The following is a 20395-nucleotide window of genomic DNA, read 5'->3' as shown; positions in this document are numbered from 1 at the left end:
GCCGCCCCTAGGCTCTTCTCTAGGGAGCAGCTCTGACCCTCTGGGTGGGTGATAACATCGAGGAGAAAATGTGAAATAATCCCTCGCTGCTCCCTCCCGTTCGTCTTTTTACCATAGGTTACCTGAAACGAGGCTACGTTGTGTCAGCCCCGGCGCGGTTCCCGCTGCAGGATGCTCCGAGTGTAACGGGGTAAGGACCGAGGCAGCACTTTTATTCTAGGTGGTTTCCAGGCTGTCCTGACCCAGTGGTAAGGGCACGAGAGGGAACAGCAAGAGGGTCCTTGCATTTCCCTGCCTGCTCCTGGAGCCCAGCGTGGGACGGCACCTTGTGCAGGCAGCTCCCGCGGTGCAAAATGCCATCCTTCATGGGCTGCATTACCGCACAGGTCTGGCTGCTGCCATTGCACCCCGCTGCCCATCTCCAGCACCCCAGGCTGCTGTGCCACGTCACTGAGCCTTGCAAGGAGCTGCCGGCACGTGGCACAGAGCTGCCGTCCTGCTCTGCCCCTAACCCACAGGCAGCCCAACCATCTATTGCCCACCCTCCTCCTGGCAGCCTTGGTCCTGCCCTTGGTCCCCAGTGCCGTCACTGCAACAGGGCTTCCTAATCGCTGTCTGCCTTGTTGCAGGGAAGAAGATGAGATATACGATGACGTAGAGCCCGTTGGGCTGCTCAGGAGAGGCCAAGGCTTTCTGCTGCCCCATGTGTCCCAGGCGCCCGCGTATCCCCGCCCCAGAGGAGGTGGGTACAGGAGGGGCTGGGATGCTGGTTGGGGTGAGTGCTGCAGCTCAGAGAGCCTCAAGGCCCCAGTGAGCCATGGGCAGCAGCGGAGCCCACTGCTCCCATGCATGGGAGGGTGCTGGGTTTCTCTGCTGCCTTGTAAATGGGCATGGGAAACCCTTACCCCCAGCACTCAGGGGGCAAAATCGGGGTTTGGTCCCAGGAGGAGAAAGCTCCTGCTGCTGTTTCAGACTTGTGTCCTGTCTCAGTGGGTGTCTACACCTTACAGCAGCCTCACGGCAGCACCTCTCCTGGGGTTTGGTTTTACAGGTGGAGATGCCGGTCGAGCCTCTAACAGGGTTGCCTTGCTGGCAGCTGCACAGAGGTAACAGGGGTTTTTAGTCTTTCTAAGGGTCCCAAAATGGCCAGGGCTCCTTGCTGCTTTGACAAAGCTGGTGGTTTAATCGTCTCTGCTGGGCTTGCAATAGAAATGTCCATGGTGAAGAGCACAAGCAGCAGGTTTAAAACTGGCCCGAGAGCCCCAGCAGCCCTGGAGGGAGGCACCTTCGGGCGCTGGGGGAGAGCTGGTGCAGGGAAATGTGATGGGGCAGCCGCCGAGGGGGGAGAAGGGGAAGGGAGGAAGCAGAGTATGGGGTCACCTGAGCTTTCCCATGACTCGCAACGACTCTGCAGAGAAGGCCAGGTCTCCCAGAAGATGAAGCCAATGACACTCAAGGAATGCAAGAAGGAAGAGAAGGCAGACAGGGAGTTTCAGAAGAAATTCAAGGTGAGCAGCAACGAGCAATTGCTTATCCCTCTAAGCTCCCCCTCACCTCCCAGGAAGGGCGCAAGGCAATGGCAGAGAGGAGCTGTGCTCCCCAGAGACCAGCCCAGCCGATACCCAGGTCACACCTGCCCTGTTCCCCACCGAAACATCCCCAGATCAGACCAGTCCCACAGACCATTTAGAGAGGGATCACCTAGAGAGGGATCTGCTTTTTCCAAGAAGGGAGAGCGGTTGGAGCTGCCCGGCTCACGCTCCCCTGGGGTGGCTGCTGAGCTGCAGCGCTGCTGTTTGTGTTTCAGTTCGAAGGAAGCATCAACGTCTTGACTCAGATGATGGTCGACCCTGCAGCAACAGAGAAGAGGGGTGGAGGGAAGAACCTGCCACTGAGACGAGGAGAAATTCTTGATGTCATTCAGTTTACAAATCAGGAGCAAATCCTCTGCCGAAACAGCCAGAGGAGGTGTAAGTCTGTGGGGGCTGAGGCTTTGCCCAGAGCACACAAAGTTTTGGGAACAAGTTTCTTCATGCGCACACTCCTCAGTAGACAGCAGGAGACACCCCCTTGCTGTTAGACAGACATTAGATGTACCCTGGGTCTCAAATGTTCCCACTTCTCTTTGCACAAACGTCCTGCTCTTCCTCCCGCTCAGCACCAGCATTTCTGCTGTTATCTGGGCTTGTCGTCCCCCTCTGCTAAAAGCCTTTGCAGTTCCCAGAGCCTCTCAGCCACCAGCCTGGCACACCAGGCTTTGCCGTGGCATGGACTCCAGAAGCCATGTTTGCACTGAAGGATGCTCAGGTGAAATGGGCTGCAGATCCCCCAGGCAGAGAGACGGGGATCAGGCTTTTCCCAGCCAGCTGCCACCCAGCCTGGCAGGCTCATTCCCTGCATTGCCCAGAGCAGGTTCCTCCCACGGGTCCAGCTTGGCTTGCCAGAGCCGGGCTCCTCCTTGCTCTCCAGCTCTCCCTGGGGATGTGAGATGTTGCTAAACTCTGCCTGTCCTGGGCAGGGGCTGGTGCTGGGATGAGACCTCGCTTGTGCCCTGGCTCCCAGCACAACCTGACATGCTTTTCCTCGCTCTGTTGCAGATGGCTACGTGCCCCGGGCTGTGATGCTACACCTGTGAGTATCTCTTCCCCAGCCCCTTCCTCCCCACTCCATGAGCTGTAGCAATTGCCCAGCCAGTGCCCGGCACTGAACCAGCCCTGACGATTGAGTGCCAACTCAAAACCATCCAACCCATGCAGTGACCATAAGCGTAACACCGGCTAGTTACCCTGAGGGTGGAATCTGCCTTTTCTGGTGTCAGGAGAAGTTCTGGCACTGGGAGCAACTTCCTGTGGTGCTGTGAGCCCTCCCTGAGCTGTGGTCCCTCACGTGGGACCTGCCCAGACACTGTTCAGATGCTGCTGGTGGCATGACACGACGGGCCAGTGCTGCCCCTCTGCGCGGCTGGTCTGCGGCTCCCAGCAGCCTCAAGGGGGCCACCATCTGTGCGCACCGTGAGAGGGGCCAGAGCCATGCTCACCCCCGGCGGAGGATCCTGTCTCTGCGGGAAGAGCACGAGGCTGGGAGGAGGCAAATGGGGCTGTGTGGTGGACACCAGAGCCCATAGACATGTTAGAAGACACAGGACAGACATGGCAGCAGGAGCTGGCCCTTGCCTCAGCGTCGAGAGGCGGTGGGAACATGGGAGACCAGACTGCTCACAGCACCCCATCTTTTTCCTCGCAGGGACACTGACATCTATGATGACGTTGAGATTTACGGTAGGTGCAGAGGGAACACCCTTTCCCTTCTCAGCTGCTCCCTCCACTTGCTGCCAGCCCCAGGGATTCTTTGATGTCCTTTGAGATGTCCCTGATCCCCCAGACAACTTGGGATGCCCTTTCCCAAGCAGTTGCTCACTCCTGGCATGCAAACTCCATCCCCCAGCTTGCAGACAGCTCTGAAGATGGAGCTGAATAGAGACAACTGTATTTTAGCTGTGCCGATGAGCAAACATTTTATCTAATTCTGCCTGGCAGGTTGAGCGATCCATGCTAAAGCCAAAGGCACAAGACCGCACCAACAGAGACCTCCCCAAGGACTGAAACATGAAAAGCACTATATGCAACGCTCCTGCTTTGGAAAGAACTCTGTTTCCTCTGAGATAGCCTGCAAAAGCCACTGTGTCCCTGCCGAAACAGCGGCGAGGCCGTTCAGCATGCTGCAGGGCTGCAAGGATCCTGTCCCACAGGGGCAGGGAGTTCAAAGAGATCCTCAAGTCAAGCCTTCTCTGTGGCTTTGTTTTGTCTGTGTAAAATATGGCAATGGTTTGAGTCGGTTTCATGGTCTTATTTGTGGGTGGGGGGTTTAAAATCTGGGCAAGAGAGGTTTTAATTTGGAGGATATCAGTTTTATTATTTCCCCATTCCCAGAGCATCCTCAGACTGGGAACAGCGCTGTATCCTTAAATCCACCCACCCCATCCTTCAGCTGCCTTCTGCACTGCTCTCCTGCCCCAGTGAGACTCCTGGCCTGAGCCAGAGTCAAACTGCACATAGAAATACTCTAAAATATTGTGGGCAGCAATCATTATTGACCAGGCATCCCAGCAGCATCCCGTGGCCTTGGGGCAGCTTCCCTGCAGAGCTGGCGAGGGGGGCGGATCTGTTGGGGTAGATATTCTGGATATTCAGCATCATCTGTCAGTGCCTTGGGCTGACAGTCTGTGCAGATCACCATGGGAAATTCTTAATTAAGCGGGAAACAGTCTTCCTTTCAAGATTTGCCCTCACGAAGCTCTTACAAATGTGGGGTAGGAAGGGGGTGCGCTCGCAGCCAGTGGGAGCACAAATCCTGTTGCAGCCTCCGGTGGCAGGACCCAGATCCTTTTGGATCAGGAACTGTGACGGGAAAGGAGTTCCAGGGCTGAATCCCTGCTCTCAGACTGCAGCACGAGGCCCTGATCCCAGGGGTGGAGGGTTAACCTGGGAGGATTCAGCACCAGCACTGCCGGGATGCCAAGCCCAGATTAACCAGTTGAAGACGTCACTTTCCATTACGAGAAAGACTCCCAAATAGCCCTGAAGCTTTTGGTCCCAGGGATTAGCCACCTGGACGCTCAGCTCCCAGCAAAGGGCAGGGGTCCGTCGGTGCGGTGGTGCCCAGGGCGATGAACGGGGCCAGGAGCTGCTCCGAGGGGCATCGCCTGGGCGGCTGAGAATGACCATGTGGGAGCGGGTCAAGAGAGTTTTGCTGAACTCGCTGTCCACAACCTTCCTGCGCGTCTGGAAGTGGGTACAGGCTTTCTGGCGTAAAAATGGCCTCTTGACCCTGTCGATGCTGTCGGTTGCCACCGGGTGCCTGCTGGGGTTCCTGCTGCGGGCGCTGGAGCTGACGGAGTTGGTAAGCCTGGCTGGGACGGGGACGGGAGTAAGGGGGATGGAGCGGGGCAGTCGGGACGACCAGCCCTGGTGCCGGCAAGACACACCATCAAGGGGCCCAGACGGGCACAGCCCCAGAAGCAAAGGCTCCTGCCCAAGAAAACTACCTCTCAGGGCAGGTTTCTCCCTGTGGCTTGCTTTCTTTTTTTTTGACCAAAAAGCTGCCAACAAATGTCAAAGTTGCAGGACAAATCCTGCCTCCCTCCACTGGGAGTGAGGGGCTCCGGGACAGACCCCATGGGGCTGCAGGAGCCTCCAGGCAGGGTGGGGATGGGAAAGGGCAGAATGGATGCTTGGTAACAGGCTCTCCCCAACACAAACAGCAGCACTCGGGTCCAAGGGATGAGCTCCTCCTGTTACCCTCCCCAGCTGCGCAGATGCCCAACCAAAGCACATTTCCACCCTCTGGAGAAGGCCCAGCAAATAAATACAGGGTTGGTGGAGAGCCCGGGGGGCTTCCAGGGGTCACCTTTCTCCGAGAACCCTTAGAGACAAACACATTGGAGAAAATGCACCTAAAAGATGCGTTCGCTCAGTGCTTTCTAGGAGCATTGCGCTGTTAAATGTCACTGCACTAAAATCCACGTGGCTTTAATGACATCGGGCGTCTTGGCTGTGGCTCAGCCCTGATCTTCAGCTGGGCTGGCTGAGCCCAGGGGGGATGCTGCTTCTGGGAGAGCGCGGCTCGTGCTGGAACATCCCCGTGTCACCCGCAAGGATTTAGCAAATCTTGTCACTTCAATTACACCCTTCAGCATCATCACCCGCAGCAGGGATGATCTTGTTACTTAATTGAAGCTGGGTGTAATCTCCCTGTGCCCCGGTGCACGTGCTCGCGAGAGCCTGGCAGCCTCCTACACCAAGCTTGAGGCCAGCAGAGCCTGGGGGCTCCTGCCCCTCGTCCAGCCATGCACCGAGTTCATCCATCCTCTGCCCCCGACCTGTCCTGCCCTGTTGCCACAGCCCTGCGCATGGTCCCTGGCAGCCACTTCTCCCCATTAGAGACTTCTGTCCTGAAATCCACACCGCAGATGAGGGGCTGGAGAAGCAGCCGGTCCCCACTTTCCTCCCCGCGATGGGAAAGCGTCATGAAGCTGAGAAACCCACTGACAAAATAGATGCTGTTCAAATCTGTTATTACTCCTTGCACCCAGCTGGACCCATCGCAGCTCTGCTCTACATGAGCTCCCTGGGGAAATCAGCCGAGTTTAGGCCACACGGGTGGGTTAGTGCAGCGACAGCACTGCGGAGCATTTATTTTAATAGTTTGTCTTGGGATCCCTCAAAGCCTGGTGGTGTTGGTTACTTCGGAGTAACCAAAAGTACCTGCTTGGCTTGGGGCCATCTCAGATCCGTCCCTGACACCTCTAGAGTGGCACAGTGAAAGACTGGGGGGCAGGGAGGGAGGGAGGGAAGGTGGATGGATGGATTAATTGAGGGATGGATGGATGGATGGACGGACGCATGGAAGGAACTCAGCAGCCAGAAGGATGGTGGATGGAGAGATGGATGCAGGGATGGTGGATGGATGGAGGGAGGGATGGATGGATGGTGGATGAAGAGATGCTGGCCAGGTGGCTGCTGGTCTCGCAGACCCCTCACTCTTCCCTTGATCATGGCTGTGGGATCTGGGCTTTGGGGGTCTCTCTCCAGGCAGCCCTTCCCCATGCTCATGTGAGGAGTGTAGGGGGTGGATGGATGCCATGGGATGGAAAACTCCCTTGGTGCACCACAAGGCTGCACCACAGATGGTCTGGACACCTGGGCTCGGCTTTGCCATTTGCAGCCCCAAGGTATTTCCACCTTTTGCTGCTGGCACCAGGCTGCACCCGACAGCTTTGGGACACATTTGCACGTGCAGTCAAGCCTCTGCTCCCCAATAAGAAATGCAACGCTGTTCAGAAGGAGCCAGTGGTGGGGCCATGGGGACCATTCCCTAGAGGGCAATGAACCCAAGGATGTTTTTGGGAGGGGACCAGCCCCACACGACTCTCTCCAGTTCACAGCTGGGTTTCCCATGTGGCCAGTATTCCCCATCCCTGACCCAGCTCAGGGACAGCCAGAGAAAGTGTCTCCGAATGCCACAAGGAATGGCTGCCGGCTGGGAACCAAGCTCAGGGCTGGGTCTGGTTGGAAAAAAGGCAAATTTACCAAGTTTGAGCCCCTAACCTGTGATGAGCATCCACTTCTCAGCTCTCACCTGACACAACGGCTCTCCTCTATGTGCAGGAGAAGCAGTATTTTTCCTTTCCTGGAGAGCTCCTCATGAGGATGTTGAAGATGCTGATCCTGCCATTGATCACCTCCAGGTAAGACATCATCTTCTGCTTCTAAAGTACCATCTCTCCATCACATTGAGGAGATAGCCCTGTGATCCCCTGTTGAGGAGATCACCCAAAACTGCCTCGGGTGAGAATATCCCCGGCCCCAAGCAGTCAGCAACCAAGCAGCATCCCCTGGCTTGATGTCCATCAAACATGGACATTGATTTCCCAGCAATGGTCTGGGACAAATCCGCACCTGGATTTGGTAGACACCTCCACCCAGGTCAGATACCTGCACTGGCTGGGGTGTTTCTCTTCTTTTGGGGCCCAGCCAGGTGGTGATGCTGGGACCATCCAAGGGCAGTTGATAATGGGCAGCTCTTTAAACTCAATGCGGATTTCCTTATTTAGAGGTTTTGAGAAAGTTCAGGTAGAAACCACAAGCATCCCTCAGTGTTGCGTCTATGTTTGCAAATCCCACTTTTATCAGCCCGTCCAGATACAGAACTATAAGAAATAGAGCTGAGAGAGTCACACTCAAGTCTAAGCAAAGTCTTGAAAAGCTTACATGGATTTATATATTTTAAACAATTGCTGGCACATGCTCATTAGAAATACCCAAACAATGAGCTTTTCATTCCCTTGAGCATGTGTCACTTCTCTATTGTTTTTCAGAGTTTGCTTGCTGTCCCATTTGCCTTTCGTTTATTTTTGGGAGCAGTGTGGTCTCTGTCCTGGCCACACTTGGTCTTTTTTGGTATCAGCCCTTGTAGACCTCCTTTCTTTTCCCCTCCAGTATTTCACATCCCCTTTCCTGATGCGCTGCCTGGGTTCTCCTTTGCTCCCGGGGTGCTCTCAGCCCTCCTTGCAGCTCAATGGTGCTGGGTCATCCCAGCCGACCGCTCTCCTGCCTGCGGGCGCAGGGTCTGCACAGGGCTCCCAGGATTTTTCTTGCATGTTGAATTGACCAGGCTTTTTTCATATTTAATTACTGAATGATGGTGAAGTGGCGCCTTCCCTCTACACACCGTCCCAGAGGGGACTGGGTATGCTCTGGGGATGGATTTGTCCAGGTTGGGGCTCAGCTTCAGAGCTCCCCAAGCCTCACACTGGAAAGCATCACCCACCTCCGCGTTGCTTTTGTGGCCTCTCTTGAGCTTCCCAGGGTCTCTCTCCTCCTGGACGCGTGGCTGCTGGAGGGGATCTGCGGGCTGGCCACCACCTCGACAACCCATCCCTTGTGTGTCCCGAAGGGTGGCATTAACCTTCGCATCCTCTGTCTCCATCATGTCCCAGCCAGGGGTTGTCGGGCCACTGCAGAATGCCGCCGGCAGGCTTGGCCAGGGCTCTGAAGGGCCCCGGGGGAGCTGGAGCAGTGAAAACCAGCAGCCAGGAGCTCAGTGTGGGTCTGCGTGCACATGGGGCACGCTGCAGCCCCCAAATGCTCCCGTTTGCCCCCAGTGCCAGCACTGCCGCCCGCCAGCTCTCCTTGCTGGTGCAGCCTGTAATACCATCTCTATTTTTAGTCCAGTTTTGTTTAAAAGTAGCTTATGCGCTACTTCTTAGGAAAGCTTATGTGTATGTGAAGTCTGAACCAGCAGCTCTCTCCTTGGGAGAGTGGGGTCCATCCCCACCAGGATTTTATAAACCTTGCTAATACCTTTCTTCACTGTTCACAGTGACATGCAGCAGCAGCACAGGGTGTCGGAGATTTAAGAGAACAGTATAATAGAAAAAAAGAGGAGTGTTAGTTATTCACCATAAAAATACACTATTTACTTCTTATCCCTTGGAGAAAACAGAAAACATGGCCAGACCTTGAAAAGGGAGTCGGAGAGGTGTCTCCTCCCCTTCGCTGCTCAGCCTGGGTTGCCACAAGCCCATCCTGGGCGTGAGATCCTGCGGACACAGGCACATGAATGTGCAAGAGCTCGGTGATGCCCTTAAGCATTGGTTAAAGAACTTCTCCCACCTTGGAGATTTTGCCCATCAGATGCATTTTGTGCAGTTTTGGGAGCAGACAATGACCACAATCTTTTCTGCTGCAGCCTCATGTCTGGGCTGGCCACCATGGACTCCAAGGCCTGTGGGAAGATGGGGATTATCACCATCACCTACTACCTTTGGACAACTTTCATGGCAGTGACTGTCGGGATCATCCTCGTGGTCAGCATCCACCCCGGCGCAGCTGCCCAGAAGGACAACTACTCTGTGGGGAAAGTGATGCTCAGCTCCGCCGATGCGTTACTGGATTTAATCAGGTACGTTGCAGGATTTCAGGAGGAGCCAAGTTTATGATGGTGTTCCACAGACAAGATCTTCCCACAAGGCACTGAGTTCCCGGGAGATATTGGGATCTCAAGGGAAACGGGAGAACTATTGGCCACGCTGACCAGGCACTGGTACCTCTGAGCCCAGCGGTGTGGGGTTCGTTTCTCCCCACGCATGTCCCTCTGGCCACTGTCACCCCCATTGCTCTCATCCCAGAGCCACCAGCAAAGACGGGTGCGGCAGCAGAGAACGGGAAGATCTCAATTCCCTGCAAAGCTCAGTGGTTCTCCCTCTGCAGCCCCAGCTGTGACATGCCAAGCCCTGCAGCTCCTTGGGCTTTGCAAGGTAAAAATGAGCAGGAGTTGGCCCAGGGCCGGATTAAAGCAGTGGATGAGGGTTAACTGGGGAGGGGGTGCAGCACGGACCAGGGGCTGGGGGAGAATCTCCATTTCTAGAGGCGTTCCATCGACTGGACAAGGCTCTGAGCATCCTGCTCCAGCCTTGCAGGCGGTCCTGCTCTGAGCAGGGCGCTGGAGATGGCAGATGTCCGTCCCAACCTCTGGCTTTCTATGAGTCCAGTTTACGCGTGGTTCGTAGTCCTTCCTTCACCTTCCAGCCTGCCTTCGCCCTCAGCTTGCACAGAGGACATCAAGCTGGTGTTGGCTGTAATGGCCCTCCCCTTGGCCTCGTGCCCACCAGCGGTGCTTCACAGGTTGCTCCCTGTGTTCTCACGACACACTTTAACCACCGTGCAATTGCTCTCTTACAGAAACATGTTTCCTTCTAATCTCATCGAAGCTTCGTTCCAGCAGGTGAGTTCACCCGGCCCCACCGCTGCAGGCAGGTGGGATGGTGCTCGGCTCCAGACGGGGCTGCTCTCCCCGTCTGGGGGCTCTTCCCCACCCACAGCCTGGACATGAACCCCTTCCCTTCCCTCTGCCTCCCTCCCCACCCTGCCTGCTCCCCGGCTGCTTTCTGCTCACCCCAGGGCGGGCACCCGAAGGCGGGAGGGTGCTGGTGGGGGCATGGGCTCACAGGGACCCCCCTGCCTGCTCTCTGCCTGGGAGGGCTCCTGTACAAAAGCAGCACAATGTCTCTTCCCTTGGACCCTGCTCTTGTGCAGTGGCTTCTGGGTCCCTGGGGATCGGGGAGCAGAGGCAGAGGGGTGGGCAGGCAGGAGGCATGTGGAAGGAAAGCTTGAAGGAAAGCTTGGGGTGGACGAAGGGGAGAGGCCGAGGAGGGCCAGGTAGGGTGAAGGGGAGAACGGAAAAGAAGCAAACTCACGGCATTGGGAAAGCATCTGCAAAGCCCCCAGAAGGAGAGGGGGGGACCCGTGCGGACCACAACGCTTACCAGTGCTGCACCAGGATCCTGCAGGGACCTGACTCACAAATGCCATGCGTCTGCCCGGAGAAGTGCAGCCTTGCTCAAGGATGTCTGTGCTGAGGTCTGCAGAGAACAACCACAGTTCCCCTTGCCTGCTTCTTGCTTCTCTTCTTTTCACCAGCCTTTTACTTCCTGAAAAACAAACTTTGAACCTCCAGGGCCAGTGATGGCTAGTGATGGCTTTGCCTCTGTGTTCAGAGCAGGATGGAGCCCATCGCCAACAGGACACTAACCTCACTGCTTTGCTTTTGTTCCAGTATCGAACTGTTCTTGTCCCAGTGGTGAAGTCCCCCGGCTTTCCAAAGATCCCAGGGAAATCTCTCAGTTTTATTTACTTTGCACCCGACGAGGAAAACCCTGAAATTCATCGGCCTGTGCTCCTCGAGCTGACGCCGCCGCCTGAGATGACCTACAGGACCCTGCCCGGGACCAGCAATGAGATGAACGTCTTGGGAATCGTCATCTTCTCAGCAACAATAGGTACCTGCTCAATAGAGAACGGGGCTCCGCACCGCGCTCCAACCCAGCTCGCAAGGCTGTTCAGCGGCGGTTGCAACCCAGGGTGGTAACTGTGTTGCTGGCCACTGTGGCTGGTAACTGGCCACTGTGCTGTAAATGGAGGTAGGGATGCTCAGAGGGACGAGGTTATTTTAGCTCTGACTGCTCAAGTCCCTGGGGAACGAGGCACAGCAGGGAGCTTGTACCAACACCTTTGTCAGTACCTTCCATAACGGAGCTCACAAAAGGCATTAGGCACCGAGAAGGCTGTTTTCTTCCCCCAGGTTTTCCATATGAGCCTTCACAGCCCAGGGACGGGTCCTGAGGGTTTTCAGATTGTCGTGTAAACTGGAGGGTCCTTTTTATGAAGTCTACTGAAGTGAGTGTAACTTTTGCAGAGGCTACCTGGGACACAGCTCGTTACAAATGGTCCGAACCCTTCACACTGGCAGTGTTCAAACTCCCTGAGCAGGCAGCAGGTGAAAGCTGGGTCAGACTTAGTGCCTGTCACAAATGTACGGAAATTTATAACAGGACTTTCTGAAGAAGGTAAGAAAGCGTCCTGCATCGAACAGCTTGCAATCCTGCATGGACGAGGTGCTCGGCAGCAATTTCAGGAAGGAAGAAGGACCAGAGGTTGGATGGAGAGAACATGCACGGGATAGGGAGGAAGAAGGTTTAAAGGGGAGAAAGTCACAGGAAGGAGGAACTTGGAGCTGACTCAAAGCATAAGATAAAAGGACACCGGGTGCAAGGTTGAGTGAGAAAGGGAGGAAGGGAGGAATCAGGAGGGAAAAGAGTAGGAGGTGATGAGATGAGCATGGGGGCAGGATTACATGTAGATTAAGAGGTGGGGGCAAGGAGCTTGAACTTAGTGTATAAGGAACCAAAAAGCCAGTTAGAGGATTTGAGGGGTGGAGGCAGTGTAGCCAGCACAGCACTGGAGCACACCAGTGCTCTGGGAAAGCACCTGCAAAGCCCCCAGAAGGAGAGGGATGGGGGGTGAAGGGGCCTCCCCGTGGGGACCACAACGCCAGGGGAGAGAGGCCAGTTTTAAAAGCTACGGTACAGTGGGTGCCTAGAGGAGATGGCCACAGTGAGACCGGGCAGAGACAGACCTGCTTAAAGATCCTTACACAGGAAAGAGATGTCTATGGCAGACTCCTGTCCCAGAGACCAACACCATCTGCAGACCCATTAGGGAACACCCAAGCTCCTGCTCGCACGTGCCCTCCTCCAGCCCAGCCAAACAAGCGAGGAGAAGCCGCTTTTCTCTTCTGAGATTACCACCCCACCACCCTGCCAGCGTGGGAGTGAGGATCAGCGCTGAGTTAGGACGCAGCAGGAGATCACCTGAGCGAGCCCCGGCCACCCAGCTGCACTCCCCAGGTTTTGCACGGGATGGATTAGAGCTCCACGAAGCCGCAGACCGGCAGAGCATCGCCTGCACCAGGGACGGGCAGCTTGGAAAAGGACATCTGTATATCCACGGGAAGCTTTAACTGCGAGGAGAGGTTGAATTAACGGGGTTTGCCTGGCAGAAAACAGGAGAGGGACAGGGAAGGCCAGGCAACACAGCCCTGTGCCGTGGGAATCAGGGATCAGCTCCTCCTTGCAGCAGGGCGGGGGAGGCCAGGCGGAAGCTGGTTGAGATCTCGGCAAAGGGTATCTTAGACAGTTTGTGGGACTGAGACCAAGGCGTCCATGCAGCGCCCGCTGGCTACCCGGAGTGGATGGTAACCCCACGCAGCTACCACAGCTCCAGCGATCTCTTCACTGACACCGAGCACCTCCAGTCCTCTCCGTTGCTTTTGAAATCCAGAAAAGGGCAGACATTTAAAGTTACTCAAAGTAAGCTGTTCATTTGCCAGGGCGATCTTTTCCAAATCAGCTGTCTGCAGGACCTGAAGAGAAATCGATTTCTTTCAAACCAGCTGTTATGGCCATCAAATACTGGATGAATATCCACAGAGCTGAGATTTAAACATGCCAAGCTTTGTCTCACTTCTGAAAGTCCCAGCAAAGGTGACCCTATCTCATCTCTCTTCTGAGCAAGCCAAGAGATCCAACTACCTGCCAAGGACTCCTGCTAGGAGTCCTCTGCCCTGAAGTCTGAAGTGGGATGAGAGGGGCAGGACAAGATCCCGACTATATTCTTCTTTTCCAAGCTAAAGCAGACACTTGTACAGTGCTTCAGAAGTAATTTTAAGCTAACAGGACCACACAGATAGTACAGGCACCGGGCTGGAAACTAGATAGGCAAATACTCATTTTTCTTTTTCTCAACGGGTACCGGGGGAACCTCCTCGCCAGTGAAAGCAATGAGATTTAGCACACTGGCCAATTTTGTGCTGGCAGAACAGAAAGCACCATAACCCCTCTACCCATTCATGTATTTCTGCTCTAGTATTCCTTCAACAGAAAATTAGACTGGAATTAGGTTAATACAAGAACATCAAAAGAAAAATCAGAATTAATACAGGAGGCTTGTATCTAAGCAACTCAGTTGGATCCTTCCTGACGTATTATTGTACAGCCGCATGTGTTGTTACCACCACGGTACAGTCTGTGAGCCACCGACAAAGCCGTCTGCATGAAATAGCTGGTCGGCAGGCAGCACAGCCCGTCCCACGAGGGAACCGAGAACTGCCACCACCCACAGGGACTGGGCAAATCCGAGCACTTCTGAAGCAGCTCATCCGAGTGGCAGATGTGGCGTTCACTCCAGAGCAAGGGGAGGGATGCAACATATCATCACATCCTCAGCTATATATAACCCCAGTGAGTTTTGTCCTTTAAAAAAAAAAAAAAAAAAAATCAATTTTTGTTTCCGAAGCTACATTATTCTTGTATTACCAAATAACAAAAAGGCAGCTTATCCACCTCGAGAAGTGACTCTTTCAGTACTGAGCAGCAGTGAAGAGTTTATCAGTTATCTGTGCAAGGAATAGTCCAAATCCTGGATTTGGGTTTGCTGAGGTTTTTTTGAGAAAAGGCCAGATGCTTGCATTTGCTTGGAGCAGAGAATTACCATGATCCGTCAGAGCATGTGGAAATCTGTATTAAGCCTGACCTGCTGTGAGTTTGCCCAGTGAAATCCATTCTGTGACTACCAGAGCCTCAAGACACTTGGCATGACACACACTGCTCCTGTGGTACTCTTGAGTAATAGAAACCGATGTGCTTGCTTGCAGGACTTCTCCTGGGAAAAATGGGCGAGCGAGGAACTCCGCTGGTTAACGTGTGCCAGTGTCTGAATGAAGCAGTTATGAAAATTGTCTCAATGGCAGTTTGGTAAATCTGTTTTTGATTGATTCAGTTATTTTCTTACCTGCTATCTAATGGTAATGCTGGTCATATGTCTGCAAGTATCTACTGTGAGCACTGGATTTATTTTCATATGACTGTACAACACGGTACCAAATACTGTAATGACTGTCGTGTAGTGCTTCAATGATTGCTGCATCCTCATAAATAATTTTTTATGCTTATTCTTTGCAGGTACTTCCCCTTTGGCATTGTATTTCTCATTGCTGGAAAGATCCTGGAGATGGAAGATCCATCCGTTATAGGACAGAAGCTGGGACTATATGCCATTACAGTAGTGTCAGGGCTAGCCATCCACGGACTTGTTCTCTTACCTCTGCTTTTTGTGCTCATCACCAAGAAAAACCCCTTTGCTTTCATTCAGGGGATACTGCAAGCCTTGCTGATTGCCTTGGCTACATCTTCCAGGTATGAAAACGTGGCTGAAATATGCTGATACAGCTGAGAAGGCATCTGGTTTAGTCGAGGGAGATGTGGCAGCCAGGTGAGCTGTGGGAGAACAGGTATAATTCACACAAAGACAAATTATGCTCCAGCACTATTTGAAATGAGATTGCTTCCACTTTTAGTAGCAAGCGCGACGCTTGGCACTGCCCTGGTCCTCAGCGGGAAGAGCCTCAGTGCATCCCTCTCCTGGGGTTTTCCCAGAGCAAAGCAGTAATGTTTGTGCATGTGTGTGCTTCTCTTAATTGCTGCAGTCGGTTTTCTTTCAAAGAATTCAAAAAAGGACTGTTGTAGGTGCTTTATAAAACAGCGTGGGGTTATGATCCTAGGTTTTAATTGAAAAGATCAAAAGCTCTTCTAAACACTTTACTGAAAAGCTTAAATCAACTCCTGTGTATCCCAAGCTCCTCCAAAGGAAAGTGTTGTCTACTTTGATAAGATTTTATAATTTTACATTATTTTTATCTATTTTATTTTCATTGAAAAACATTCTTTATAACAATGAAGAAACCTTACATTAGAAACTACCATCCTTTCTGGAAGACACACAAATTAAAACATTTTCTTAGAAAATATTTGACTAGGCAAAGGGTTTTTCTGGCCTCCCTAACGTTGCTTCTTCACATAATCCCAAGAAAAACACCTAGGATCGTGCCTCCCTCCCCCAGCGCCCACCGATGCAGGTCTCTTCTGCTACCCTTAACTACCTGATCTCCTCCTGAACTTGGGTCTCCAGCTCTGCCTCCATCAGGCTTTCTCCCTCCTCTCTGCTCTACAGCCAGCTAAGCAAGAGAGCCGTTACGCAGGGGACAGTGGGAGCACTCTGCTCCTTGTCCCAGCCCTCGCTCTGTGCCAGGGGCTGGGGGCCACCGCGCTACGTGCTGCAGCCAACTCCTTTCAGAAAAGCAGTCCCTGACTCCAAGAGTCTATCGCAATCCCATCGACTTCTTTTCTGCGCTCGTTTCCTTTCTTCCACTCGGTCTTCTTCCTCCACATCCTTATCCCGACTCCTGCGTGACAGCTCATGTCTTCACACTAGACAGAAACAAAAGAGAAAGGTCGGGGGGTGCAAGAGCCGAGGTAGCTGCTCCTTTGCGTGCGGCACGGAGGAGACAAACGAGGAACAACGGGGTCTGGCTGGACCCCGGCATGGCCGGTGCTGGCAGATGCTGCCCTGTAGCAACATTCGAGGCGCTCCAGGATTAACGTGGGGACCAGGGACGTACCACAAAGCTGTAACCGTCACACAGAGCTATTCATAGAGAGCAGTTTATCTTGCAGCCAGCAGCTAACTGACTACTTGGTTAATTACATATATTCCCCAGGTAGTGCAAGCTGAAGAAACCTTCATTGCTATAGCAATTTGTATAATACTGCCACTGCATTTACCCTCAAGAGGACTTGTATTTCTATACTGTTATGTTGGTTCTTACTTTTAAAGCTCAGCGCAAACCATAGAGAAAATTACTGATCATTTCTTGTTCTGCAGCTCAGCAACCTTGCCCATCACCCTGAAGTGTCTCCTGGAAAACAACGGAATAGACAGACGCGTGGCACGATTCGTCCTCCCTGTCGGTGCCACCATCAACATGGATGGCACAGCGCTGTACGAAGCAGTCGCTGCTATCTTTATTGCCCAGGTCAATGAACATGACTTGGATTTGGGACAAATTATAACGATAAGGTAAATGTTTCTTTGCAGCAGCTGAATTATTCCTCTCTATCCGTATTTATAGACATTATAACACTCTCTCACACTTTTCCTGTTTGGCAGAGATCTTGCTACTGCACAGAGTGCCAGAAAACTTGCAGCGTGTACCAGCCCCCTGCGCTGTGCACCTCGGGCTCTGCACCCACAGAATGTGCTGCAGAATCAAAGACTTTGCCTGTAGGTAAAAGCCATACTGTGAACTAACAGCATGGCTAGAACAGGTCAACACCTGCAGTGCAAATGCATTATCTTAGCACAGAAGGATTTGTGCAGGTATAATTTACACCCCTTCAGGAATGCAATATCCTCATTTTATAAGCAGGGAAATAAAGCAGCTATCTAGACAAAAATAAGTAAGTACAGTTGCAACCATTTAGCAATTTTATGCAGGGGCTACCTACACTGGAACACAGAGGGGGTTGTGTAAGCACAAAGCCAGGAGTACCTGCTGCAAGCCCTCGGCCATGATGTGCAGAGGCAGGGGTTTGGGAGAGCATCAGGGAGCAGGAAGGTGGAGGAAGCCAGATCCAATCCAATCCTTCCATACAGCAACAACTTACTTTGCCATGCAAACATGCTTGCTTTTTTTTTTTCCCCTAAAAAAAAAAAAACCCAAACAAAAAAACCCACCACAATAATTGCGCAGCCGCCTTGTCTTTTGCAGCATAACAGCCACAGCAGCAAGCATAGGGGCGGCCGGGATCCCCCAGTCTGGACTTGTTACAATGGTCATCGTGCTAACTTCTGTTGGGCTGCCGACCGACGATATCACACTCATCATCACTGTTGACTGGGCTCTGTAAGTATTTTCCAGATGCAGTGTTATGGGCACTTATTGCTAAGTGCCAATTCATGGTCACGTATTTGAAGCAGCTCTCACGGAGGCAAACAGAGATTAAGGGATCACAGAACAAGGCCAGGAACCAAGTGTGAGATTCTTCATTTTATGATTATTTTCTTGAAATAGCCCACAGTAACTACAGGCAAAGAGTCTCCTAAAGGAGTGTTTGACTTGAGGCGTTTCTGTTCCGAGGTGCCCGTCCCTGTCTAGTGCCTCATTAAGGACTGTATGTGGAAGAAGCGGCGATGGTATTCAGCCACTCTCTCAAGTAAGGTCCCCACTTTGAAATACCAGCTTGTCCTTATCTTTTATCCAAATTCCTGATTGTATAACGTGTCTTTGTTGGAGATCTCAAATAAGTAACAAAATCTATCCTTCTGAAACATATATGCATTTGTACGTACAGAATGCTACTTTCCTCCGTAGCAAGAGGTAGAAAAGGAGGAAAGTAGGTGCATAGTCTTGTCTTCATGAAGCATTACTGTGTAAGGCTGCTAGTTAACATATTACCGAGAAATACCTCAAGTCCTAGTCTTCTCCAAGCTGGCCGCCTGTGAACAAAGGAGGATGGACAGCACAAGAGTCAAAGTGAAGTGGTGGATGGTACAGTATTTGTTTTGGTGGAATATTATCCCTGGAAAAGGAACAAGGTTGGTAAGGCAGGGTAAAAGGTATCTGGCTTCATACAAGGAGAAATTAAAATTAGCCAGAAAGATGCTAACAAGACAGCAACAAAAGGCGTGGAAACATGCAATTATTTAGGAAAAGAGCATGATCTCAAGGAAGCCAATAATAAACCATAAACTAATGGTAATTACTTACAATATGTGCTCATCCGGTTTGCTGTTTCTATTTCTGAAACGTGGGCATTTTCATAATTAAAAAGCAGAAAGGAGAGAGAAATAGATGTCACATCGAAACAGTAACAAGGTAAAGTACAAGTTGGTTGCACACCAAATTGCAGCAGAAAATGAGACAGTCAGTTCTTGAACAGATGCAGCAAGACCCCTTCTTGCATTTAATAAGCAACTTCTCTCTCCAGAGAGAAGTTCTCTCTCCATATGACCAGAACGAAAACATCACTGGAGATTTTAAAAGGATGACATTTTCAAACGACTTTCAAAAGACACCAAGGAAGTCTATCTTCCAACAAGACCATCTTCATCTTGATGGATGAAGACCAGATTGATCTTGAGACAAAAACTGATGCTTGATTACATTTGTCACAGACAAACACACTACAAGTGAAACATATGCAGTTTGTGAAATGTGCCATTTTAAAGTACTAAGGTAAAAAAGAAGCAAATTAGCTAGATGAAAAAACAGAGAGTAGATGCTGACTTCTACACAACTGACATGTGGGTTGCCGATTTGTCCTTCACAGCCACCCTGGACAGAGAAGAAACAGCATCGAGTATCCTGGCTGCTTTTCTTTCTTTCACATAAAAGGAAGTTTAACTTTTCAGGTGAAACTTGTAAAATCAGAACACAACGTGAGTTCAGTCTTTGAGCATCACAGGGTACACAGCACCACCACCTGCCGCAATGTGCTGGCACTTTCTACTGATGTGAAAGGTGCTTGGATAAACAAGAGGAGGTGCTGTGGCTGGATAAACAAGATTTTCTCCCCGAGAGGCATGTCAAGGAGTTTTATGACTCACCGAGGCAGCTCACCCCCACATTGAGCAAAAATGATGACGATGCATCAGTTTGGGAAGCAGCATAGGCAGGTCTATGCACTAAAGAGGCAAGCTCAGTGAGACAAAACAAGCCCCACCGCCTTCATGGTACTGGGCTCAGACAGACATTGCATGTACCATTTTCTCTCCGTATTTGCAACAACAATACTGCACTTGTCTCAACTTGCCATTAGCAAAACCAGTGGTAGCAACATTAGGGATGGAGGTTGACGTGTTTCAAAGCCATAAAAGACCCCGGGCACGTTGGCTGTGGCCACCGACTGCATCCTCACGGCTCTCTCTCACCTAGGGATCGATTTCGAACTATGACCAACGTCCTTGGTGATGCTCTGGCTGCTGGCATCATAGCACACGTCTGCGAGAAAGACTTTGCCCCAAAGCCCCCCGCGGTATGTATAGCTTGTCTGGGAGAGCACGGGAACGCAGGAGATACAATGACTGCACAGACACAACGCATGTGCTTGCTTCAGAAATTAAAGTTGTATTTTTTCTTTTTGCAGCAAGATCCAGTAAGCAACACAGACAAGTTTCCTTCTGTAGAGACCTCACATCTGCACCCCAAAGATAACGTGATTGAAATGATTGAAGAAACTTTGTTTGATCAGACAGGAGTTCATTATAACATCTGTCAGGTGTATTTTCCGGGAATGGGATCCTGGTGCTAAACACTGACATTGTGAATGTCGTATATGGATGCTCTGCAAGATGAAGGCCTTACTTGGCACAAAAAGTGGAAAAATCCTCTCCATCCTTTGAAGACTGCGGGACTCTCCAGCAAGCACCCAAACAGCACGGCTCTGCTGTTCAGGGGGAAGGGAGCCAACTCCTCCTTGCAACTGAGGATACAGCCGTGAGCTTGCTGCCCTGACTGTCAGAAGCAGCTGGGATTTGAAGGTTTTATGCCTCACATTTTTTCAAGCCCAGTTCTTTTGAAGGTTAGGGAGGTAAGCAGGTATTAGAAAACTGGATCTGGACTAGATGAGAAAGCAGTAGAGATGGGACAAAAATCTGACACC

At 51.9% G+C, this 20395-nt stretch overlaps 1 protein-coding gene across 1 annotated transcript; it reads left to right on the top strand.

Moving 5' to 3' along the window:
• Window positions 1–4722: 4722 nt before the first annotated feature.
• On the top strand, window positions 4723–20044 carry LOC104070563 (excitatory amino acid transporter 5-like). Its single transcript, XM_009573722.1, has 11 exons — window positions 4723–4899; window positions 7167–7246; window positions 9250–9462; window positions 10242–10284; window positions 11116–11338; window positions 14551–14650; window positions 14858–15091; window positions 16617–16811; window positions 17503–17637; window positions 19669–19768; window positions 19880–20044. The coding sequence occupies exons 1-11, from the start codon at window positions 4723–4725 to the stop codon at window positions 20042–20044; spliced, it is 1665 nt and encodes a 554-aa protein (XP_009572017.1).
• Window positions 20045–20395: the final 351 nt, after the last annotated feature.

Source organism: Fulmarus glacialis, unplaced genomic scaffold (assembly GCF_000690835.1).
Source record: "Fulmarus glacialis isolate BGI_N327 unplaced genomic scaffold, ASM69083v1 scaffold2383, whole genome shotgun sequence".
Taxonomy (NCBI): domain Eukaryota; kingdom Metazoa; phylum Chordata; class Aves; order Procellariiformes; family Procellariidae; genus Fulmarus; species Fulmarus glacialis.
Note: the sequence above shows the minus strand (reverse complement) of the source record. Positions and strands in the feature narration are given on the sequence as shown.

Bases quoted from the DNA above. Each gene is read 5' to 3' on its own strand.
- LOC104070563 (XM_009573722.1), top strand. From the start codon at position 4,723: ATGTGGGAGCGGGTCAAGAGAGTTTTGCTGAACTCGCTGTCCACAACC. The intron at 7,247-9,249 runs GTAAGACATCAT...TTTCTGCTGCAG, and splicing joins CTGCCATTGATCACCTCCAG to CCTCATGTCTGGGCTGGCCA. The intron at 9,463-10,241 runs GTACGTTGCAGG...GCTCTCTTACAG, and splicing joins GCGTTACTGGATTTAATCAG to AAACATGTTTCCTTCTAATC.